This window comes from Symsagittifera roscoffensis, chromosome 2, assembly GCF_963678635.1.
Source record: "Symsagittifera roscoffensis chromosome 2, txSymRosc1.1, whole genome shotgun sequence".
Taxonomy (NCBI): Eukaryota; Metazoa; Xenacoelomorpha; order Acoela; family Convolutidae; genus Symsagittifera; species Symsagittifera roscoffensis.
Window position 1 is genome coordinate 80,734,569 of NC_087063.1, and position 16,819 is coordinate 80,751,387.

General features: G+C 36.3%; 2 protein-coding genes across 2 annotated transcripts in view; both read right to left on the bottom strand.

The window, feature by feature from the left end:
- Positions 1 to 214: 214 nt before the first annotated feature.
- The window catches only part of LOC134840616 (uncharacterized), a 193,774-nt gene continuing 177,169 nt past the window's right edge, over positions 215 to 16,819 (bottom strand). The window contains exons 2-3 of the mRNA XM_063856549.1: positions 1,684 to 1,940; positions 215 to 492 (exon numbers count right to left, since the gene is read on the bottom strand). Coding sequence (XP_063712619.1) covers positions 306 to 492; positions 1,684 to 1,874 — 378 coding nt within the window. The 5' untranslated portion in view covers positions 1,875 to 1,940 and the 3' untranslated portion in view covers positions 215 to 305. The remainder of the gene's footprint in view (positions 493 to 1,683; positions 1,941 to 16,819) is intronic.
- Positions 6,357 to 15,071, bottom strand: LOC134839375 (exocyst complex component 6B-like). The gene is made up of 7 exons (XM_063854904.1): positions 14,753 to 15,071; positions 11,937 to 12,701; positions 11,260 to 11,714; positions 10,540 to 10,681; positions 9,431 to 9,705; positions 8,625 to 9,033; positions 6,357 to 6,684 (listed from the first exon to the last, which is right to left on the bottom strand). Exons 1-7 carry the CDS (start codon positions 15,066 to 15,068, stop codon positions 6,506 to 6,508), a joined length of 2,541 nt encoding a protein of 846 aa, XP_063710974.1. The 5' UTR covers positions 15,069 to 15,071; the 3' UTR covers positions 6,357 to 6,505.

Consider the following 16,819-nt stretch of genomic DNA (forward strand, 5'->3'; position numbering starts at 1 on the left):
TGAATTAAATATCACCGAGCTTTAACTTCGGGCCGAAAAATTTGAACTCACACCCCGAAATAAGTCTCGGTAAAATTCATTGATGGCTTTGAATATTTCTTCAGTACTTTTGTTTAACTTGGAGCAGTCGTAAATCGGTAGCTTGAGTTTTCGTAGGAAAAAAACAACTTGACGGTTTGATTGGCCACATCCATATGCAGTATTTGTCGGTAGGATTAAATAAGCGACTACTAATATCCATATTATTCTTTTTCGAACTAATTAAATTTAAACAAAAATTTTTATAATAGTACAAAATGAAAACTTCAATCTGAATTTGTTGTTTGCGTGTCTTCTGCACTGGCGGTGTTCTGTTTTGAGCTGGGCAACTTGGCCTGACTCGCAATCTGTTTTTGCTTCTTCAGTCCATGGAAGTCCAACACTGTCGAGTGCTGCGCATAATGTGTGGGCCTCTCAAAGGGTGTCTTATAGTGTTCTATCATGTCCAGTCTCCTAAACACCTTTTCGTCAAAAATACTTGAGCCACTTTTAATAATCTAAACTGTTGAAAAATTTACTTGATCATAAAGAATTGCTTCAAAACGATATCTAGTTACAAAGTTACTAATAAACATTTACAAATACAAATCGGAATCGTATGGGAGAACACCATGAAGCCAGCACGTCCCGCTTATCTGAGTCGACGCATAAAATGTCTTTTGCCAAAGCCAATTATCTGATAATTCGGGATAAAAAAAAACGAAACATGGGCGCAAATAGAGAAGACAATTAAATAAGACTGCTCGTATCAGGGCTAAGCCCTGAAAGTTGCGACTGCCTTTTAAGGTTTTATGGAGCAGTAATAACATAAAAAACTAAATGTAATAAAATAAAATGAAACATTGCTTTTTCTAAATATTGAATTTTTTATGGAAATTAACACCCCACACGCCATATACAGTACAAAAGTGTAAATTTTGCTCCTTGTAACAAATCAATTATGGCAAATAAGTTTCTTTCAACCAATTTGGAACGATTTCTAAGACGGATTAAACCTCCGCTTACGCATTAATAGCGCGAAATATATCGCGCGTTAATTGGCCAAATTGGCAATCTTTAAACCCCCAAAACTTTACAAAAAATGATCACAGGTGAACTATCTTTTCAAATTTGAGCTCAGGACAACAATACCTTTCAAATGATATTAAAAAAATTCCGTCAAAAATGGCTAGTTAAAAAGTCGAAATTTGGCTGAAGAAAAAAAAACCCACCCAGAGCACAAATATTGCGTTATTTTGGTATCGAAAGTCGGAACAATAAAGCATTGTCTTTACACAACTTTTCCCGAAATTTTGGATAAAATAGAACGTTTAGATTCATTGACAATTAGTACCTCAAAAGAGTCACACATTCGACTTTCGAGTTTTTTGGTCAGATAATTTCAATACGAGGCCAAACTGTGCACTTTGTGCATTGTAACCGGGTTCCGCAACAAGGACGCTCCCTTTGTTCTTCTTTTGTTCTTTACTTTCCTTTGATCGTTCCGACAAAAGTTTCACATTTAAATACTTGTCTCTGGAATCCAGGAACATACAGACACAAAATTGCGCGCCTATCCAGTGCACAGTTTGGCCTCGTAATGTTTCTTTTGCCAAACGCAAGACTCGCCAATATGATGATTTCAACTAGTGTAATTCTACTCACGAACTCAACGATTTGATGTATGCATTATCAACTACAGACATGTCTTGAGCGTGTTTAGAGAACTCCTCTTTGATCAAATTCATCAAATGATTTCTCTCCGATTCGGTCGCAGCTGGCACAACTGCATGCCAGTTTTTGGCCAGTCTGACTGCACGTTTCATCAAGCGGATGCACGGCAATCTCAGATCCATTTTTGATCCAATAAAAACGCGTCATTTCCGTGGTGAAAATTCAAAGAAAAAACAAACCATCATCTCAACTGAAAATAAATTCGATGACCATGCAACAAATATACCAACACGCTGTTTCTCCAATATTCCTGGAATCCTAGAAGTTATTCAAATATAGTAGAAACTTCCGAAGTTTCAAAAACTTAATTAAATATACAAACTTTTGCTAAATTACAAAAACAAAGATATCGGAATCATGGGCAATAAATATTTTACAGCACATTTGAATCGAGAAATTACCACCCAAATAATAAACTACATATGATCGGCTAAATTCGTAGCTTAAATATTCCCTCAACTTATATATTTTTGACAAAAACATGCGCAAGTCACGGCAAGAAGAAAACCATATGGGCTATTGTTGTTACAGAGGGTTTGAAAATTACTGAACCAAATAGTGGATCTTTTTGCTTCCTTATATATTTTTTTGATTAATCATGGTTTGGGAGTGTTTTTCCTGTCAGATAAAAATCAGCATAGGCATGCCCCGTATTTCACATACTAAGTAAATACAGACAAGCGTCTCGATTTCCCGGATTGCTCTCCCAGTAGTATTGACACTGTTTCAGAATTAAACCAGTGTTATAATTTTTTCAGTTCTGTTGCAGAAAACAAACAAAAACCAAATAAAAAACAGTCCTGCAACAGTATAGCTAAATTTTTTCAATGTAACAAAAATATTGCAGTACTGTTTTTTCTCAGAAAAAAAAGACTCAAATTGAAATGAAAATTTTGTTACGTGTCGTAGCCATCGAAAAAAAAAGAAAATGGCGTATCATCACCAAAAAACTGCTACAAACCACTAAACCAACAGAGTGGCAAAGATCTCAATTATAAAACGACTCAGTCCAGTTTGAACTTGAATCATTTGGGTGCAATCAAGTTACCAGCTACCCTTAAACGATATTAGAAAATTTCACTGATAGTTATAAGGTTTTAAAGCATGTATAAGGCTTTTTGTCTGTAGGTGAATACGACCAAGCTGATTCTAAAATGATAACGGATATAACGAGTCACATTAGCTCAAGTCAGTCCGAAAAAAGCAGTTCAGAAAAAAAACGACTATTCTTGGAGTATAAAACAAGAACAGTGTGGCAGAGAACTCAATGCTATAACAACTCAATCCAGTTTGAAGTACAATCATTTGGGTGCAATCAAAATAACAGCTATCAACAAAATGATACATGAAGCTTTCACTGCTAGTCACCAAATTTAAAAAGAAGTAGAAAATTATGTGTCTGTTGGTGCACGAGACCATACTGATTCTGAATTGAGAAGCAGGATATAACGAGACTTACTAGCAAGTTCACAAAATGCAGGGTAAAAAGTGAAACAAATCTTTAAGTATGCAACAATAACAATGACAGTGGCCTCACTGCTATACCAGCTCAGTCTGGTTTGAATTAGCATCATTTGGGTGCAATGAAATTACTAGCAACAATTAAAACGATTGGGTGTGATCAAATTAACAGCTAACAACAAAATGACACCTGAAACTTTCACTGCTAGTTACCAAATTTTAAAACAAGTACAAAATTAGTTGTCTATTGGTGAACGTGACCACACCGAGTCTGAATTGAGAAAGAAGATAACGAGTCCCATTAGCTCAAAGCCAGCCTACAAAAAGCAGTCAAGTGAGACCAGTCTTGAAGTATGGAACAAAAACAGAGTGGCAGTGATCTCAATGCTTTAAGAACTCAATCCAGTTCGAATTAGAATCTATTGGGTGTGGTCAAATTAACAGGTAACAGCAAAATGACACCTAATGACAACAGAAACTTCCACTGCTAGTTACCAAAATTTAAAACAAATACAAAATTAGTTGTTTGTTGGTGAACGTGACCACACCAAGTCTGAATCGAGAAAGAAGATAACCAGTCTCATTAGCTCAATACCAGCCTACAAAAAGCAGTCAAGTGAGACAATTCTTGGAGTATGGAACAAAAACAGAGTGGCAGTGATCTCAATGCTTTAAGAACTCAATCCAGTTCGAATTAGAATCAATTGGGTGTGGTCTAATTAACAGGTAACAGCAAAATGACACCTAATGACAACTGAAACTTCCACTGCTAGTTACCAAAATTTAAAACAAATACAAAATTAGTTGTTTGTTGGTGAACGTGACCACACCGAGTCTGAATTGAGAAAGAAAATAACCAGTCTCATTAGCTCAATGCCAGCCTACAAAAAGCAGTCAAGTGAGACAATTCTTGGAGTATGGAACAAAAACAGAGTGGCAGTGATCTCAAAGCTTTAAGAACTCAATCCAGTTTGAACTAGAACCAATTGGGTGTGATCAAATTAACAGCTAACAACAAAATAACACCTGAATTGAGTTCTGCTGGTGCACGTTAAAAGCTAACTCACTCTTGGATTATGGAACAAAAATAGTGGCAGTGGTCTCAATGCTATAACAACTCAGCCCAGTTTGAACTGGTATCATTTGGCTGCAATCAGATTAGCATCTACTTTTACAAAGATACATGAAACTTTCAGTGCTAGTTACAGGTTTTCGAAACAAGTACTAACTAGTTGTCTGATGGTAAACGAGAGCATACTGATTCTGAATTGAGAAAGTAGATTACGAGTCACATTTGCTTAAAACCAGTTCACAGACAGCACTGTGGGAAAAAGGAAAACAATTCTTGGATTATGGAACAAAAAAAGTGGCAGTGGTCTCAATGCTATAATAACTCAGCCCAGTTTGAACTAGAACCAATTGGGTGTGATCAAATTAACAGCTAACAACAAAATGACACCTGAAACTTTCAATGCAAGTTACCAAATTTTAAAACAACTACAAAATTAGTTGTCTGTTGGTGAATGTGACCACACCGAGACTGAATTGAGAAAGAAGATAACGAGTCCCAATAGCTCATACATAGTATTTTGATGTATCAGTTCTTCGATATCGTCTCTCTTAGTCACGGATAGCGCTAGTAAGTCCACTTCATTTTCCAAGGGCACTATATCGTATGCCCGGACTGCTCCATCAAAAGCTGTCTCAACAGGTTTAATAGAGAAAGAAAAAAATAGCTTGAAGCTCTTTGACTTCCAAGAACAATTTATGGTTGACAATAAACCTAATTTCAGAAAACTGGATCAATGGGTAATTGTTTTATTCCTCTGAGAAATTACAAAAGTTAAGTTCCACTTTCAGCACTTAAAATTGATCATCTTTTTTTTGCATTATATGAAGTTAGTAACTAAAAACATCGAAGCGACAATTCACCCCTGTTCAGGGACCCTCAATTATCACTGGAATATGGAGCATTACTCAAAAACCCGTTGCAAAGAAAAATTGGCTGATTTACAAGCGAACCAAAATTTTGAGAGCTCAAAGTTGACTGCAAAATTCACGCCATCTGTTCTTTCTTCATCGCAGACGCGCGCCAATTTGTTTTCCTTCCAGAAATATGAAAAAAACTGAACTCAAGAAATCAAAGGTCAAACCGCGAAAAATCATATTTAAAGGTAATAACTTTAAGGACTTTTTCCTGAAAACAAATCATCGCAACCTATACACAGGCGAAGTTGCACTTCGCATACATAAGCAAAAATTTGACCAATAACGCTACTGGGAGAAACTGAATGAGTAAATCTTTGAGTCTACAAAATTTCCCAAGTGACGCACGCCAATTATGAGTCTACATAATTTTTAAGTGACGCATGCCAATTATCACGCATTAGCAGTACAAGTCAATTTAAAAATTAAATTTACCAACTAACCCTCTAACCCTCGTATATTGCTGCGGGTCTCCTTCCCTATCTCTACGCTACACAGATCCATGGTAACTTGAATCTAAAGTGCTATTTGTAATAGAATACTCTGTGTTATTATCCTTAGCATTGGCTGGACTTAATAGCTGGTTATTGATCAAAATGAACACTTTCACAAGGAACACATTTTGTCGCAACACTATTTGCGTTGCAACAAAATTTGCGACGTAGGTTGAAAAAAAGAAAAATCATACCATGACACAAGCTTAGCTTGTGTAAAAAGAGTCTGAACTACGTTCATCGACTCTGAAAAAAAATAGCTCAAATTTTTAGGCTACTAGGAAATGTAAAATTAAAATCCACTTTAGACAATAAAATCCGTTCACGTTTTTAACTCCATTTCTGCTTTTGTAATTGGAGGGCTCAATTTACCTAACTTTTGGCAAAATAATTTGAACGAACTCAAAAAGTGCATACAAACGCAAGTTTTCAAAAACGTATGAAAATTTATTCTGTAGTTACCAGAGCATTTTAAGACTACTCACGGAAAAATTAACTAGAAAAAATCCCATGCTCTTAAAACACTCGCCAATGAAATTCATCTGTTATTTGTTAATCACTAGTTTGCTTTAGTTGAGTTGCATAAAGTAAACTTGTATTTTAGCGCGAAAGCGTTTGTTTTTGAATACTTTGTTTTAGTTTTAAATATATTGATAGGCCAACATGACAATTCTTACTAGTAAAAAAAAGTTAAAGAGCAAACTTTCGAATGACGGAAATCCAAAATTTCTGATTCTACAATGCCGATTGGAAGCGTATTCAAATTGAGACTTGGATAAAGGATTACAGTTCTAGTAGAGCATCTGGTTAAACTAAGGATAGATTTGAAGGCGAAGGTCTCTTATGGCGGTCTCTAGACTCTTTTTTAGATCTCTGTCTGCTCCCCTGTTGAACACAGTCGCTCTTCTTCTGTTGTCCTCGTGAATAAACAGTTTTTCAAGCAAACTAAGCAGCTCCTCTCGCCTCACTCGGCTGTATTTCACTCGAACAGCTAAAACAAGCTACCAATTTGAACCGCAGCCGGTTCGATTCCTCGCCATGCCAAAATTATTGCACGCGGACGAGGTCTCAGGTGACCATAATTATCAGACGGAAATTTTGATCCAACAGTAAAATAGCATCCAAATACTAGCGCCAAAAAAATCTTGCGTCACAAAAAAGAACTTCGCTTAGTCTAATCAATCGGCCTAGAGAGTGGTGAAATAATGCGAACGGATTCACGGGCGGATCTAGGATTTTCTCGAAGGGCGGATTTTCAAAAGAAAATCGAAAATTTTTTTCAAGTCGACCAAATTGATTTTCTGACCTCTCCCAAATCACCATTAAGACCCTATTTTGACCCAATTTTCTGTGCCCCATTTTTTAAAATAAAAGACAAGGCGTTTTCATAGACTTTTTGGAAAAATTTGATCAAAGAATCACGTTTTTTGGCGCGCGCTCCCCCCCCCCCTTAAAATTAGAATATTTTGGCGCCCAAAGCGCCTTTAGAAAAATTTTAGGGTCAGTCAGCCAAAAATGGATATCTCAAAATAGTATAAAGGGTTACCGTTTGGGTCGGCAGGGGGTCGAACCCCCGAGGGAGGAGGCGTCCCCCCTACTTCCGCCCCTGAACGGATTATCGTTCAACAACTTTATTGCCTTCGATAGATGCTCCTAATTTATCCTTTAGCGTTCAGACGACAATGTTTAATACAATATCCAGGGCTGTCATATTGTTAACTAAAACGTTTTTAACACGTTAACTATATGAAAAAAAAACACGTTAAAAACAAAATTGAATTTTAAAATCACTCATCGAGTTGTTTAAAGAAAAGCCAGCTCTCCAGCCTTCTGGACGCCCAGAGAACTTCGGAGTCCGAGAGATGAGAAACACAGCTCCAATCCAGCATTGAAGGATATAGGCTAGGCCTAGTTGAGTAATTTTTCGATGAATTATGAAAAAAAGGACTGCATTCGAATGGGAAGCTCAAAACTTTAGAAAGAATGTGTTAATAACATGTTAAACATAGGTCTGTTAATAACACCTTGTTAATAACATGACAACCCTGTTAATATCCATCTTTCATTACTTTAGCTCTTCTTATAAATTTATTGATTCGGCTCATTTTCTATTTCCCACTCCCTCGTAGAATTACAATTGTTTAAAAACATTGCCAATCAAAGATTGGAAAAGAGTAATGAACGCAAGTAAACAAAAAAAACACTGACTTTCTTGAAAAAGTCTCAACTTTCGAATTTCAAAGAAAAAAATAGATGCCCTTTCAAGAACAATATATGATTGGCGCTTTTTTGATAAGATGAACCCAGCTAGAGAAAACTGGATCAATAGGTAAAGTTTTTATTCAGCTGGGAAATCTTAAAAACAAATTCCACTTTCGAAACTAGGAATAGTTTACGTTTTTTCGCGCCATTTCCACGTTTGTATTTGGAGAATGCTATTAACGTTACTTTCAGCAGATCATTGAACTCAAAAAGTTATACCTAAGTGCATCAATATTTTAATATTTTAAGACTTTTTCCTGAAAAAAGAACAAGAAAATCAGCAAGACCTATATAAGAGTCTTCACTGCGTTCATTACTTTTAATTAATCAAATGGCACTTTCCATGTAATAAAGGTTGTACTATGGAACTCCGATCACGTTTTCAGGTTCACACGTTTTATGATAATGAAGATGCCAAGAAAAAGCGCGGTTCATGATTTGAAACAAAGTAACTCGAATCTTAGCAAGTCGTTGATTCGGCCGAGCCAAAAACACTAAATATGCCAAGAGGCTTCAATTAAGTTTGAGAATAAGTCTTGAAATAAAATTCAACCAAATCCTTCTAGCAAAATTGGACTTTAGGGATCCCTTATCACAATTTTATCTTTAGAGGATAAACTGCTGGTACTCTACTAGTCAAAGTTTCGAGGCTTGATGGCCTATACTTACAAGCATCAGCTGACATCGAGACAAACTGCACGAATTCCATTCTCAACAACACGTCGACCAACTGGCGAACATCAATGAACACAATTCGTAACGTCTCCGCGTCACTGGCTGGGAACTGCAGTTGCGCTGTGAAGTTCTCAAAACATGTCAGATCCATGTCGAAGCACTTCAAAGCAGTGAAACTTATTTCAGGAGGCTCCACAAGTTCGCTTTTTAACCGTTCAGCAATATGTTTACACGCCTCCATATAAGTGGTTACAGCCACTACGTTGCTCAGTGTGTTCTTATTCGTCATCCGCACGTTTTTGAGGTATGATGTAACTTCAGTTACGTAATCACTTGGGGCTGAGCTCGATTGGTCAGTTGTCCAGTTGTAGTCAATCAGTTCCAAAATGCCGTCAATCTTTATCTAGAAAAAATCTTTTAAGAATAAAATGAAACGTCGTTTCCATACACCATTTCGAACACGAAAACTGATTGTCTCCATTATACGATTACAGTCTAATAAAAAAAGGACCATTTTTGCTGGGGGTACAACAGGCAAAACCCCAATAAACGAAGCAAAAGAGTATGGCCAGCAAAGAAAAACCAATTATGATGATACTGTAAGTTTTTAAAATTACTTCATCTTTTCACATTGTCTGATTGTTGACTAAACAGGCATGCGGACTAATTAGGCCAAGACCATCATATTTGGTCCTCAAATTTAACCTTGTAAAACGCCTCGTGACACCATAAAAATGATGCATATGTGAGGTGGTGGGTGGGAGGGGGGGGGTTTAAATAAATAATGGCTCTTTTATTACCTTCATATATTCCCTCATTCGGTATTGCACGTCAAACACCACACTGTCTATATTAGAGGCTGCATTCAGCTTACACGAGCTGCTCTGAGGTGTGACCAACTCCTGCAGGGGATCCATAGTGGCCAACAGCACCAGTCTGCTGCAGCTGTTCCTCGGATCCATCACACTAGAGCTAGTCCTGCTCATGGCAATAAAAGTGGCCAGATGAGGCATCGACCCACTCAGACATTCACAGTTCAAAGCCAGTTGGCTCAGTTCGCCAAAGTTCAAAGTACCTTAGAACAAAACAATGTCGAGTACAAGTTTGATGGAGGGGTCCCAAAAAACTAACAGTCCCTTTTGCAAATAAATTAGCGCCAATGAGGCAGGTTGATTAACTTTGAGAAAAGTCTTGAAAACGATCGATCGGCGTCCATTGATGAACTTAATTACTGTATTTGCTTCGAATAGGTGTGACATGGGACCCCCTCTGTCTCATTTGGTTTTTAAGAGGACCCCTCAATCACACTTATACCAAAACTTGTACCCAGAGGCGAAGCTGCTCTACGCAAACAACATCGAGTAAACGACAAAAAAAAACAGTTCTATAAAATGAAAAAAAATGTAGAAATAAGCCTCGAATAAGTAAAACTTATGCTGTGTCGGATTCGAATCAGCGATCTCCAAGTTAGAGCCTCACGTCCGTCTTATTTGCGTGTTAGTTTGGAAAAAAAAACATTATCATGCCAATACACTACGCTCGCTAGTGTTAAACGTAGAATTAAGACTTGCAATTTTTTCTGGTTTATTTCTACGACCTCCTATTTCAAATTTTCTATTTTCATAGTTAATTTACATGTTATAACGCGCTTAATGCGTGTTCTTAAGATGAACAGTGTAAAGAACAAATCTGTTCCCAATAGCTAATTTGTCCCAATGAAATTCAAATGTGGGGAGAAGTAGAAAAAATCTTTAAAAATGCAGAACGTGGAACTCAAGCTTGCCTTCCTCCTTTATAAAGAAAATATCCTTTTGAATATTGACTTGGTTGAGTTCTAAAAAATTCACCTTATACTTCAACTTATATTTCGAATGGCTGTTCTAATTCAGAGTGAATGGAAAATAAATACCTCTCGTTAGAGACTTATCTGCCGGAAGAAATTTGGACTTTTTCCCCCTTCCGTCGATTGAAGCGATTAGAGTGAGGATCGTTTCACGCAGCTGCACTTCAATCAGGCTGTCTAACGATTTGATCACAAACTCTTCGATAACCTAAAAATAAAGATTCTGAACAAACTTTCAGAATTGCTTTTAGAAAAAAGTCAGTTAATGTTGTTCGAATCTCGACTGAAAGGGCTTTGATATGATAATTCACTTGACCCATTCCGATGATTATTTGTGGTACCTAATTTTGCGTGGAAATCAAAAAGAAAAAAAACTACAACACACCCGAATACAAAGTTCCTCCGCCATTTTTTAAATGGTCGGAAAAACATGATTGTAGCTCGGTTGAACATGAAATCCCTCAAAATAGAATCGTTGAATCGTTCGTAAACTAACCAATATAATCAGAAAAAAAACATAACTAAAATCAAAACGTGATTACAATACTTCCGGTCAGTTACAAAAAAAAGCGTGAATATTTTTCATTTAAGATTTTTTCAAACGTTTTTTATCTTCTTAAATCGATTAAAATGCTGTAATGTTTCGCTTGAATCACGACTGAAACTACTTCGACATGATACAACCACTCGACCCAAATGATTTCACTTAAGCCACCTAATTTCGTGCGGAAAAAACACACCTGAAGCCATAAGTCCTTCACACTTCCTAGTTTGATTTATAATAACCTGTGGATTGAATTGATAGCCAGAGCAAAAATTCTGCAATTCTGTCACGAACTCTTTCAACGTAAAATAAATTTTGGGCACGCTTTCAGAAAACGGCAGCGTCCTGCCGACCTCGCATTTTCCCCTAGCCGCCTCAATGTAATCAATCGGGAAAATCTTTCTGATCTCTTTTAATTTTGCACTTGAATTGACCACAATTGGAGCATAAACTTCCTTCCAAAGAATTGTCACAAAACGGCGAGAGAAAGCGTCGTTTAATTTGTTCACAAACGAGTGACGAAGATTGAATGCAGAGTGAGTTAGCTTTGGCGAAGGCAGTGAGAGGCTTTCGGCAGTTTGCGAGAAGAGAAGAAGTATTTCTTTGAGGTACTTGAGATCCTCAACAATTTTTATTTTACTCGGAACTTCGTCAACTAATTGGGCTTCAATATAGGCTACCGTTTCGTCCCACCAGCCTAAAACAACTAACGTTTTATCGGAGAAAAACGTTTTGTTGCACCAGAATGAAAAGAAAAATTAAACAAGACAAAAATATTCACAACACCATTTCCCATTTCAAAAAAAAATAAATATATCTGGAAAGAAACTCGGAAAGGACCAGCAACGGGATAATTGGATCCTCCCACAAAATGACTAATTTTATTTGAAAAACTCTATAATTTTGAAAATCTACTTACCAACATGTTTTGCGCTTGTTGCACAAATCGTGTTCCAATTCACAATTTTCTTATTCGAATCAACCAAGTATGACTCAATAATAAAAAATCCGAGAACCTGCTCGAAAAACTCGGATATTTTCTCCCGCTTACACTCCTTTCCAAATCCAGTCAAAAGCAACTGTGCCAATTGGTCTCTTCTATGCGTTTCGTACCACCTGCTAAACGCCGCATTATCTTTCTCCAAAGTGTCAAAAATCAACTGACACTTGAAAAGCGCTTTGAAGTTGATTACGTCATCGACATTACGCAATGACTCGTCTATGGATTCCCAGGTGTACTTACTATGAGTAAGTGCTGATATGGTTTCAGTTTTAGAAGGACTTCGACCAGAAGCTTTTAAATTCTGCTGTTTGTACTGTTCGGCTGTATGCACTACAATTTTCATCGCATTACAACCTATTCTTTTCGCGTTCGCCCAGGCGGATTCCAAATAGGTTTTAAAAGATCTGTTCACCTCTGCTTTAATAGTATTCCTACTTCGTGTCAAATCAACTCTGAGCTTCTTTGAGAACTCAAACTCTTCAATTTGTGGCAAAACTTCAGTTGAAAGTTCTTCTAACATTTTTAAAGCGTGATAATGCATATCGGGAGTCTTTAGAAGTTTGCGCATGTTTGAGTGCATGCGCAGAACTGGAAGACACTTCTCAATTGCGGAGCGAGTCTCGATTATGTTTCGACAGGAGCATACAGACTTCTTGAACACTTCTTGATTCTTTTCCACGACTGAAACAATATTTAAAGATTCATACACAGAGGCGAAGCAGAGCTTCACACCACTTGCAATGCAAAATCTGTAAATCAAGAAAAAACGTAAAACTCAGATTACAAAATTGTTGCGAAAACAGTTTTGAAAAATACATCAGCAAAAAAATCAGCCTACCTCCAGCTTACTTTTTAAACATGCCTGCAATGCATCGAAGAATTCCGAGGACACGCGATCGAAACATTGGTAAACTGCACTGATGAAAGAACCAAAAAGCACTAACTCTGAGCTACAAAGCATATACAAATTAGATTAGAAACAAAACAAATGTGATTTGAGAAAAGTTAAAACTATTCTAAATAAAAACACAACACTAGCCACAATGAAAAAATTTACATAACTTTTCGGAAATCAATTCCGAAACAATTCAAAAACTTAAAACTTACTTTGTATGAGTTCAAGAAAAAATAAACATCAGACGAATGAAACAAAAAAAACAATAACTAGAACTAGAAAATATAAAAAACAAGAACTAGAACCAGGCATTTTACGAAACATCAAATTATTTTGAACAGCTATGAAGACAAAAAAGCGCTGATTTTCATTTCCAAGATCCGATCAGACAAGAACAACAAGTAAACAGAAAAAAAAGACGGTTTACCAAAAAATCATGCAGGAAACAATTACCGAATATTTAAGGAAAAGATATGCCATTGAACTATTTTTAGAAAAGATGCAGCCAGAAAACAGATCAAAATTAACTAAGCGTGAATAACATTTTTCCAAAGCAAACAAAAGGAAAAAATGGTAAATTCGTCCAGCAATTCTGAACGAAATATCAAAAATTTCAATATTAAAATTTTCTGATTTGATAGGACTTCAATCTTGCTCGATCGGTCTTCGCTTTCTTATTGAAATAGCTACTTCAGCAGACAGCAACTCAAAAAATGAACTCGACTAGCAATTTTAATTTAAACTATCAAAAAATTTGAATTTAATTAATTCTGATTTGCTGGCAATTCAGGCTTGCTCGGTCCTTGTTTTTCAATTAAAATAGCTACTTTTCAAAACACTATGGGCTAAAAATCAATGAGAACATATTTTCAATTTTTTTAGAAAAACTTTACAGAAAATGAACAAAAAAATTGCGGAAACACAAACTCAACTACCTACACCAGAAAAAATGATAAAAATAGCTGATTGAACAAACAGAAGCATAAAAGGTAAGATCCAAAGTAACTGTGCAAAAGGAAATCAAAAACGAAAAAAAAAAAAAAATTTCTTAATTTCAAAAAAAATTCGAATAGTCTTTATTTTTTCATTTTTAAAATTTTCACTTTTAATAGGAAGAGACTGGGAAAAAGACTTAGATTTGTCGAAAACTCTTTGTAAGACTTCAACCATTCTTATAAAAACCAACAAAAGTAATTGAAAAAAAAAATCATCCGGAAAATGCGCCGACGGAATTAAAGCCGACACTCAATTGCCAAAAAATACCGAAATTTTTTGGCACAAAAAAATACTTTTAAAGGAACTCATAACAGGCATACAAGGCCCATACCTAACATGCAAATGCTAAATTGCATCTGTATAGTTGCATCTGTACAGCTGTGCAGTAAGACACGAGCGAATTGTGGACAAAATTGTTTCCGGGAAAAAGTCTAGTATCGTCGGTTACTATTAACATAACTTAACCGAGATAGCAAATAGCAACATACAAACTGCACAGCTCGTAGCAGATAGTCGCAATTGTGCTCCTAGTTAAAAGTTACATGCAATACTTTCAAAATCTTTGATTTATACTTCAGTTATCCTTGCTAAAATTGTATACAGTGGCTTGAACTTGAACTATCTAACATCTAGTCATCTAATTAAAACTAAGCGCTTGTTCAATATCTCACCTAACATAAAAATACCGAGCAAATAGTTTTTCGTGTTTTTTTTTCCATAGAAATAATGAACTCAGATAACCTTCATTTTTGTTACGAAATTTTTTTTAGATTGAAACAAACAACTGCGAAGTAAAGTTCATCAAGATATGTAAAATGAATGTTTTGTATTCTACACTAACCAGCTATTGCATGTGCTGTTTGTTCCGCTATTCCGTTCAATTTAGTCTGCAGCCTTCCCACGTCCGGGCACAGATTCACCAACTGTGAAACGGAGCCACTAAACAAAGCGTAGTTATTACTACACATCTTGACTATCTTCGAATTGTGGTGAGTGAGACGGCGACTCAGGGTTTCCAGGAACGCCCGGTGGTCTTCGGGTCTCTCGCTTTCAAACACCTCCCGGATGGTAGACGCAATAGAGGAGTCGGAGGATTCTAGCTCAGTGACCAGGTACTCATATTGTCTACTGATTCTAGAGTCCGCTCCCGATTCCATACCAATTCTGCAATGCAATGAACAAGTTGCCTCTGATTCCTATCAATACAGTTAATGCAAAAACCCTCCAACAAATCGACCAAATGCTCCAAATTCTTGAAAACCCCTTCATTATTTCATCAATTTTCGAGCTCCTAACGCGATGATTGTCAGGCACGAAAGACATTTAATTAATGCTTATATTTTGAAACATTAAGCATAATTTTATATTACAGCACGATTATTTGTAGAATAATTCAAACTGGGGAATGATTTAGTTGCAAATTCAATATATAACTAAAATCTGTTAAAACTAATATTTAGGTTTAATTGAAGGTTAACAAATAAGTACGAGCATAACGAATGTTTAAAAACTTTATTATTGAACGAAACAGTTTTGTTCGCAAAAGCCATGCGGATCAAATACGCAGCTCGTTCGTATTGCACGGTTTGATATCTTTCGGATTCTCGAACTGATGTTTCGAAGTAGTATTGCAAATACTACCAACATGCTACAAAACCACCTGATTTCTCTCATTTTTCCATCACATCGATTTCGATATTCATACAATTCGTATGCTCATAGAGCCAATTGCTTGCAGGGCCCGAAATTTCGTCCAGTGTCAGACCTGTTTTGAGCGTTACTTATTTTCTGTTTCGCTTAAAGTACCTTCAAAATGTTCAACTTTCCTTTCTTCTAAGTAGTATGGGACTTGCAATATGGGATCCTACTCGTCCGTGTCTCCTATATTTCTTTTAAGCATAAGTGTAAAGCAGCGATTCAAATTCCAATTTTCTGGCAGTATGTAATCAAGCTTAATGTCACATTTAACCACAATCAGAGCCATTTCGTTATCGTTGAAATACATTAAAGCGCTGACATTTAAAAAACCATGGAGTGATTTTGCGAATACCAAACCAAATCAGGTTTTGACTTTTTAAACGACGTCAAGGATTTTAGTGTCGGGCACAATTTAACAATAAATTGTATTGTCAGTCTTTGTGTACGCGCCATAATTTCGAGGTATATTTCAATGTTGATTCAATAATCTGAAGAAAAAAAAAAGATTTTAGTATCCTTCAAATATTGGAAAGCGAAAATCAGCATTAATCGGACATCTATCAATGCATTCTCTACACTCAGCCATTTAAAAGCGGTTCTGAAAAAAACGAGAAAAAAGTAAAAGTTCAATGTGGTATTTTTGTTAGCTTGTTATATATTCAACCAAGCTAACCGTGCTGAGTTTCATTTCAACGCGATTTCACTCCTTGTAAGCGTTGAAAACTCAGTATACATTTGCTTAGCCGATCTTTTATTTAACCAGGGTTTCTGTGTTCTTTCTTAAAGCAAAAATATGAATATATCTTCTCCTACACGAATATATATCTTCTCTAACAAAAATTTAAAAATACAAGAATGAAATATCCTACGATTTTTCAGATGATTTATCCGCACGGGAAAGGACCAACATAAAAGTTGTTCCACGGAGAGCCGCTTTTGTGCCCCTGCTTAAGATCTAAATGCAAATTTTTGGCTAGTTTTCTGGGCTGGCTAAGGTTGCCTCACCCTCAAGCAACGAGCACGGATCATGGTGTGCCTCGAATATCCGACCTTTCGACTGAGAGGACCAGACGTAATACTTCACCAGCGCTCTCCTTAAGAAACTAATATTAGAAGCTAGTAAAAATCTAACGACTTTAAATGGTCTTGCCATTATTACAAAAATGGTCTGGCAATACTTTATATTACGAAAACTTCAAAATTTGAAAAC

What these genes read in the sequence shown, in the direction of transcription:
- LOC134839375 (XM_063854904.1), bottom strand. Translation starts at nt 15,068, where the DNA reads ATGGAATCGGGAGCGGACTCTAGAATCAGTAGACAATATGAGTACCTG. An exon ending in GCTATCAATTCAATCCACAG is followed by an intron (nt 10,682 to 11,259) that starts GTTATTATAAAT and finishes CTTTATTTTTAG; the next exon opens with GTTATCGAAGAGTTTGTGAT. An exon ending in AGATAAGTCTCTAACGAGAG is followed by an intron (nt 9,706 to 10,539) that starts GTATTTATTTTC and finishes TTTTGTTCTAAG; the next exon opens with GTACTTTGAACTTTGGCGAA.